This window comes from Lactuca virosa, chromosome 8 (assembly GCF_052849685.1).
Source record: "Lactuca virosa cultivar CGN04683 chromosome 8, Lactuca_virosa_CGN04683_v6, whole genome shotgun sequence".
NCBI lineage: Eukaryota > Viridiplantae > Streptophyta > Magnoliopsida > Asterales > Asteraceae > Lactuca > Lactuca virosa.
Genome location: NC_136433.1, coordinates 237,750,721 through 237,759,543, shown reverse-complemented (window position 1 = coordinate 237,759,543; position 8,823 = coordinate 237,750,721). Strand labels below are relative to the sequence as shown.

At 37.9% G+C, this 8,823-nt stretch overlaps 1 protein-coding gene across 1 annotated transcript; it reads right to left on the bottom strand.

Annotated features, from left to right (window-relative positions):
- Window positions 1-2,607: 2,607 nt before the first annotated feature.
- Window positions 2,608-3,090, bottom strand: LOC145131350 (uncharacterized). The gene has a single exon (XM_079066049.1). The coding sequence runs from the start codon at window positions 3,088-3,090 to the stop codon at window positions 2,608-2,610; it is 483 nt and encodes a 160-aa protein (XP_078922175.1).
- Window positions 3,091-8,823: the final 5,733 nt, after the last annotated feature.

The following is an 8,823-nucleotide window of genomic DNA, read 5'->3' as shown; positions in this document are numbered from 1 at the left end:
TATGGATTACATATTGGATTCAATATTCAATTTCAAATTTCCATATTCCATTTCGATTTTTACGTGAAACAAATAAAGGGTAAAAACGGAATTTTACATTTGTAGAATACTGATTATTTACAGAATTTGCAGAATACTGATTTATTTTAAGTAATTTCGACTCATAATACCTGAGTAGTAATATGTGTTTTAAACAGGTACAACTGTATCAAAAAGCCTAAGAGATTGTAGAGATTCATGGCATTACATCTTATTGGTATGTTATTTAATGGTAAGAACATTTTTATTCTTTTAGGCTGGATTTATTACATCACATGGAATCAGATGGCGAGGGCATTTTCGTCCTTTGCATATATAATTTTTTTGTCCTTTTTTGTTTTGTACTTTGTAGTACTTAAGAAACGAGAAGATATGATTAAGTTGTGAATGATCCGGATCCATATCAATGATCCGGATCCATAAGTTGTGAATCTAAAGTAAAAACGGATGTGTTATTCAGTTCAATAGAGGATACAATCAATAAACACTTTTACCGGAATTTAAAGAATGGAAATTGTAAAGTTGAACAAAAGGATTGACAAAGGGCAAAATTGACATCTGATGCATTGTTTACTACTGTTACACATTCAATACATAGACATATCTCATCTCACAGCTTCATTACAATTTTCGTTTCATACATTACCTCAAATTATAGAAAAACATATTCCCAAGAATGCATGCACCGATTGCATACCCATAAAATATACCATTTTATTGAATTTATTCATATTTGATACATCTTTTTCATAGAGCAAATATACTTATAAAAACACAAAACAGAAAGACACATAAAAACACAAACTATATACCCGTGTTGTGAAAATTACCATTATGTCCCTGTACATAAAATTAGCATTATGTCCCCGAACTTGTTGTTCTAATTACCATTCTACCCTTTGTAACTGGAGAATGATTAATTAACAGCTTAATTGTTGATGAGGGGAAAATACGACAGAAGTTGGTTGTAACATTAAATGCAATGATTGTTATTCAGTCTACTATAACTGTGATGATCAACTTAGTGGGTTGGTTCAAGACTTTGAGATAGAAAACAATTAAGAAACAGCAAGGGAGCAAGGGAGCAACACTGGCAACAGCAAGGAAGCAACACTAGGAAACAGGGAATTAAAAAACCGTATCTCGTATTTAAAGATAAATAGCAACAGCAAAGGAGCAACACTGGCATTCACGTATTGATAAATACATATAGACATGAACAGTAACAGTTAAGCAGTCATACACACGCATACGCATTGGTAATTTAAGTAGCATCAGTTAAATTGTCACACACACGCATACACATTAAGTAGAAGAAATAATTTTCAATTATGATTAACACAGACATTGAGAAGCAGGGGCTTACATATACACATTGAGAATCAAACATTCCAGTCAAAGTCCAATACACAAAATAAACCTTAAATTCATAAAAATCTAGGCATGGGTAGGGGTATATAAGGTGATTGAATATCCGATAAATGAAGTGTCTATCCAAGGGATTAACCTAGCCATGTTCTGTCATTCTGTGGGAAACAGGAGCTTACATATACACATTGAGAAGCAGAAACTTACCGAAGGATTGAAGTCGCTGATTGAATATCCGATAACTGAAGTGTCGATGATGCTTAATTGTTGGAAAGACGATGCTGTAAAGAATGATTCATATCGTATGTTTCAAGTATATATTGAGCATAATACAATCAAAATTGAAAGAAAGACAGAGCTGTTATGAGCATAATAAGATGATTGATATGGATACCATAATAAGATGCTCTTAATCGGGCATGTAACGAAATTGAGTTAATGTGTACAGCTGTTATGAGCTGTAAAAATTGAAAGAAAGACAGAGCGTTATATGGATTCCATATTGCATTCGATATCCATCCATATATTCCATATATTCCAATTTCAAAATTCAAAATTTCAATATTTCCATATTAATATTGATATTCCATATGTACTGCGACGTGAAATGAAGAAGGGGTAAAACTGAAATTTAACATTGGTTGAAATCTGAATTTTTGAAAGGACACCTACAAATGGTTTTGTTTATTAGATAGGGATGTTAGATATTTGAATAAACATATAATAGAAAACCTGTAAAGTCAAATCAAATTTATTGTAATAATTATAAAAAAGACTTTTAATATGTATAAACAAATAGTTGTAGTTTTCTTAAAGTCTCGCAACTCAATTATTATATATTTCAATAATTAAGCTAAAGAAGAAAAAAATGAAATAATACAACAAATAGTTTGATATATAACAAATTAACAATAATAGAACATTAAAATGAACAAATTTTACAAATTAAATTACAACCCGCCCACTTTACTTTGCATTTCTCTTCCCACCGACATCCACCCACATCGGAGAACACCACCGGAATTGACATAATCATTCTTTCCCTTCCGCCGGAGTACAACCATCGCCGAAATCATCATTCTTTTCCTTATCTTACCTTGTCTATGATCTAAACAGAAAAAATGAATTTGATACAACAACATAATCGGAGTAACTGTATGATCTTTGAATTTGGGTAGTAGCTCAGCTCAGAGACCAATTTCAGCCTCGGAATTTATTGCTGCCATCGTCGAAATTGCGAGCGTAGCTGTAGGAGTTGTAACGAACTGTCTGAGGGAGGCCGACATTATCAGATCTGACAATTCTCCGGATCTCGGATCTAACCTTGAAGAAGACGTGTCTCCAGCTTCCTTTATCATGGGATCTGAGAACGGAGGTTTCCTCTTGATTAAACTCCAGATCCTGTGCGAATACGGGTTTCCTCGACAGGATCCATCCCCATCCCCAATCCCACCAGTTCCTGACTGAGGTAGACGCGGATTCCCCCGTTGAGGAAACGGATTTGGAGCGGCGCATCGCCCATGCGGTTGCGGCGGAGGTGGTGTCGGAGATGGAAGAGGGCTGGATCCGTAAGGACATGGATGAGAGTCTCCGGCGCATGCCGGCAACCACCGAAGATGGATCGTTTGAAGAGGGGTTGTGAGAAACGGGGAGAGATCTCTCCCTCTGTAACATAGAAGTCATGGTGGTGGTGGAAAACTGGAAATTGAATGGATGTATGATATAATGGTGGCGAAAGCAAGATTGGTGTGAAATTGAAATTACAGGGTGTTTTTTTGTGTATTTAAAGGGGAGAATGAGAAAGGTGGTAGATTCCATGAAATGAAGTGTAATTTGTCGACAGCATACCTTTACCACATTAATGATGATGATATGTCTACATATAACTTTGACTTTCTTACACTAAACGCTTGTTACTTGATTTTCTAATTATATTTTGTGTGTTTTCTTATCAATCGGCTCAATTATTTTTTACCAATAGATACTCAAAGGTAACCATATCTGATATCTCGAAGGTTTATAGAAGAATGTTGCTTCCCAGATCAAAAATATAAATAAAAATTGCACATAAAGAGCCATTAGATAATAGGGTGCGGGGAATGCGTTTTTTGAAGGGATAATGACTTGAGAGGGTAAGGTACTTTTGCCTTTGGTCACATTTGGTCACTGAACTTTATTTCGTGCTTTATTAACCCTTTTACTTGTTGAATTGTATTAATGTTCCCCTTATGACCAGTTTTAGCCGGTTTCAAATGATTTATCGATCCTACGTGTATTTTTTTTATCTTACGTGGCGAATGAGGTGGCATGTAGGCCCCGATTTGCCGTCCCCCTCTCGTTAAACTTTAGCCTGAAGTCTCATTTGGTCCTTAAACTCGATTAAGACACAAAATTCTCCATCGATCATTCGTCTCCTTCAATCATTCTGTAGAATGGCATCATCACCAAATCCCACTGATCACAACTTCATTGTAGTGGATTTCCACTACAATGGAACGTTTACACCCAAGCCCTTAGTCTACTTTGATCCCGACCGAGCATCAGTGCGAGATGTTGACTTCAGTGCATTTGGGTATGAGCAGTTCATGGAATTCCTTCACAAGCTCACCAGAACGACAAGCAAAGACATTTATTTCTGCCTTCCACAAGAGTCTTTAAGTCAGAGAATTCATACACTGGTGAACGAGGGTGATTACAAGGAATTTTTGGATTTGGCGTATGCTAATGACAAGAGAATGAATGTATATGTGGATCACCAGAATGAACCTATCTTCGACTGGATTGAGGCTGAGGAAAGTGAAAGTGAAAATGAAGACCTAGATGAAGATGAAGGTTCACTTATTGAAGATTGTCACACCCCCAAAACCAGAACGGCGGAAACATTCGGGGGCGGAGGATGTCATGTACAGTATCATAACAAATGAATAGTAAAGAAAGTACACGCAACCATCATATACATAATTGAAAAGTTTACATGATTGTAGTATTACATGTTTGCAAAAGTCAATTACAATATGATGTCCAAAAGATTAAACTAACGCCTGAGCGTAAGTCTTCAAAAGCAGTTGCTAACCTGGTTTAGCGATTCCGTGAGAATACAAGTTATTTCAAAGAAAAAGTGTCAACATTTAAGTTGGTGAGTTCATAAGCTGTTATTTGTGTAAATGAATGTCATTTGAAAAGTCCGCGTTTGTTTTCAGAAAATACGATATTTTCTTAAGAATGATGTTGTAAATCGTTATTGTACAAAATGAATGTATTTGAACCAGGAAAATCCTATATTTTCCTAAAAGTGAGGTGTAGTCTTATATGAACCAAGACCATGAATGTAAGTAAATATGCCATACTTATAATGAATGTGTATAGTTTTATCATTTAATAAAACTATAAGAAGCTTGAAATGATACGTAAAAGCAACTGTAATATTACTTTTCCCGTAAAGATGAATACCATAATAGTTGTCTATCCTGTGAGTTTTCATAACCATACTGAGATAAATTTGCCTGTAACAACGTTCTTCAGGCGTCGGAATATTATGATAATTGTCACCTCTTGGACTGTAGCTAACAATCAAGGTGCGGGATCATCAGTCCCGTATAGATCTATACACGCTTATCTCGTTCTCCGGGAGGAGATTCTGGTTATAAAACAGGGCTTGTTGTATACCTTGATAGGTACGATGAAGACGAATGACTCACATATTCTCAACTAAGTCACGTATTTTGAAACGAACAATGTTATGATGAAATGGTTACCCGTGTTTATGATACGTTATATGAACATATAAATGAAACATAGTTTGTTATATATATATATATATATATATATATATATATATATATATATATATATATATATATACATGTTTTATTCCACAAGGACAAAATGGTATGCTGAGATGTTTTGCATGCTAATGTTTTCGTATGATAGTTATAAATCACATATGATTGATTATATAATGAAAAGTATAGCAAAAGATTGATGTTTTTCACACGATTATGACCGTGTGTTTACTTGTATTCCCCCTAAAAGTATTTAAAAGCGGTTAAAAACGTATATAAAGTGTGTTTGTAGGGGTGTGAACTCACTTGGTAGTAGTGCATATTCGGTGAAAACGATGCTTTGTTCGGGCAGCACTTCGACCGGAAAGGAGTCGATTTCTCGGAAATCTCGGGAGATTCGGGGCGTCGGGACTTGCTTCGTGTGTTAGGGGTGTTACCAGGGCTTCGGGGTAGTCTCGGGATGCTTAACACAGAGTAGAAGTAGGAGAGAGTATAGGAATGAGCAGCCTAAACCCGAGACCTTCAGTTTCTATTTATAGGGTCATTTTTGGGGTCTCACGTCGTGAACCAAGCTTATTCACGTCGTGAACTTCTCGTCATCAGGTGCGTAGTCGCGACAGCAGTCTGTCAGGCTCCAGAAGTCGTCAGCACTGAGTTCACGTCGTGAACTCTGATACAGTGTTGGGGTTCGCGCCCTGAACATCAAAAATCCATAACTTCTTCATCCGACGTCCGTTTTCGTCTGTCTTTTTACCGTTATATCACTATTGTCGAGACAGCACTCTCTCAGGCTCCAGAAGTCGTCAGCACTGAGTTCAAGTCGTGAACCTCTTTTTCACGTCGTGAACTCTGACACAGTGTTGGGGTTCGTGCCCCGAACTTCAGAAATTCATAACTTTCGCATACGAACTCCGTTTTAGACGTTCTTTATATCGACGCAAAGGTGAGATTATGATCTACAACTCTTGTTTAGACTTCGTCGGCTAATTTTGACTTTAAATTTTATTATATTTATTTTTAGTAGGTCGGGACAGGAAAACTCTGTTAAAAATCCATAACTTCTTCATCCGACGTCCGTTTTCGTCTGTCTTTTTACCGTTGTGTCACTATTGTCGAGATCTTCGGTTCTCGTTTAGGTTGCGTAGGCTAAAAGTCGCTCGGTCTCTATTTCGAGTTTTTAGCTGTCTACTGCTATATCCGAAACTTCGAAAAATCATAAATTCCTCATACGAAGTCAGATTTGGACGTTCTTTTTATGTTTGTTTATGGTTTATTGATATCTACGACTTTCATTTAGATACCTAAGGTTAAAAAGTATTTTATTAAAACTTCGCGTTTTAGGCTTAACAGTGTTTTACCGGTTTTGTTGCGGATCTTCGATTGGTCATAACTTCTTCGTTATAACTCGGATTTTAGTGTTCCTTATATTTTTGGAAACCTTGTTACGATATCTACCACTTAGTACATCCCAATTATGGTTACTGAACAAATTTATTTTTGACCTAATTTTTGCTGGTGTTACATTATATTGACTCGAAATATCAGGTTGTTACATCATCCCCCTGTTAGAGGGAATTTCGTCCCGAAATTATTTCTAGAATAAGTATTTATGGACTAAGGGAGAGATGCGGGTACTTCCTTTTCATCTGATCTCTGCGCTCCCCGGTGTACTCAGGTCCTCGCTGGCCATTTCAGCGGACCTTTACAATGGGTATGCGACTTCGTTTTTGTTCTTTTAAATTTCCCGATCCATGATTTCTACTGGTTCTTCTACGAAGTGTAGGCCCTCATTGATCTCGTTTTCATCGAGTGGAATAATAAAAGTCTCATCGGATAGACACTTTTTCGGTCTTGAGGGCTTCTAGCTGAGTCTCCTTAATTTGGATGGGAAGATGTGAATGGATAGTCATAGCAAATGATGCGACTCTTCGAATCCAAGATTCGCACTTGGGGAAATTTCGTGTAGAGTTTCTCTGCTAGAAGTGTTTCTAGACTCAGACGTAAGTGTTGACTTTGTTCCCCTTTACTAAGAGAGTAGATAAGTATGTCATCGTTAAATACCATAACGAATTGATCCAAGTAAGGACGGCACACCCGGTTCATTAAGTCCATGAACGCTGCGGGCGCATCAGTTAATCCGAATGGCATCACTATAACTCGTAGTGTCCATATCGGGTTCGGGCGGTTGTCTTGGGAATACACTCCTCCGACACTCGTAATTGATGGTGCTCGAATCGTAAGTCTATCTTTGAAAAGTAGTTCTCATCCTGTAGTTGATCAAATATGTCTTCTATGTAAGGTAGTGGGTAACGATTCTTAATGGTAAACTTGCTCGGCCCTCGATAGTCGATGCACATACGAAACGATCCATCCTTCTTCTTCACGAACAAGAACAGTGCTCTTCATGGTGAGAAGTTTGGTCTAATAAATCCTTTACTGAGAAGTTTGTTAAGTTGAATGGAAAGTTTCTGCATCTCCGCTGGAGCTGGATGGTGAGGCGATTTTAACTATTGGGGTAGCTCCTGGGATTTAGTCGATTCGGAACTCGACTTGACGTTGCGGTGGTAATCCTGGTCGTTCTTCTGAACAAATGACGGGAAAGTCGCGTACTTCTGGGATGTTATTTGGTGTTCTTCGTTTCAAGTTTAAAAACTATTGGGTAGATTAGAAGGGCATGGTACCTCTCGCATGGGTATTTCTGAAGGGTTTTGCGTTATGGGTCGGAAAATTTTTAACTGACGGTTGTTTAAGGGAAAAGTTATTTTTATCTAGTACATAAAATTGCGTGGTAAGGACCAAGCCAAACCATGTCGGAACACGATGTCTGAATTTCCTGATGAATTAGATGTTATGTTAATCTGGAAGAAGGGTTGAGTACTATGATTTGTTTCGAACGAGAGAGTGAGTACAATTATGATTATTTATTGGGGTTTGGAAGCGTACCAAAATTATAGCAGGGTCCTTTGATATGCTATGGGGTCAGACTCCTCCTGTTCTCCCGTCCTTCTTCTCGGTTGGACATTCCCTCTTGAAATGTCCTATTTCACCACAAAGATGGCATATTGGACTGATCCCAACATTGGTTGTTGAAGTGATGAACTCGACCGGGGTCCTACAGAAATGGGTTGTGTGTCCCTTCTTGTTGCATCTTTTGCAATGCAGCACTAGGCAGACTCCATAATGATGGTAGTTGCACTTACTGCAGTGTGAGAGGTTTCCTAGGTACGGTACGGTCGGTGTCGGGATAGTAGGGCTGATGGGGATATGGACTGCCCTAACTTGGTGCCTTTCCGAAGGTCTTTGAGTTGAACGTTTCCCCCTCTTACTCTCGAGCTTTCGTTTATAGTCGTCCCTTTTTGCTGGCTCAGGAGTGGGGGTAAGGATCGTTGCATCTTGTTGTCTTTTGGTAGACCCTTGATTCGAATTGCCCCCTTTTTCATTCCAGAACTTTCGTTTCGTGTTACTAGGTTTGTGGTTCGGAGTATCCTTGCAGGTAGGCACTCACTGGTTTCTTTGATTGTCACATAAATTTGAATTATCGACATCATTCCCATTTTTACTAGTGTTACTTGCGTGAAGATGTGCCATGATGACTGTCACGGCGGCTTTGACCGCAGCTTGAAAAGTAGCTGAG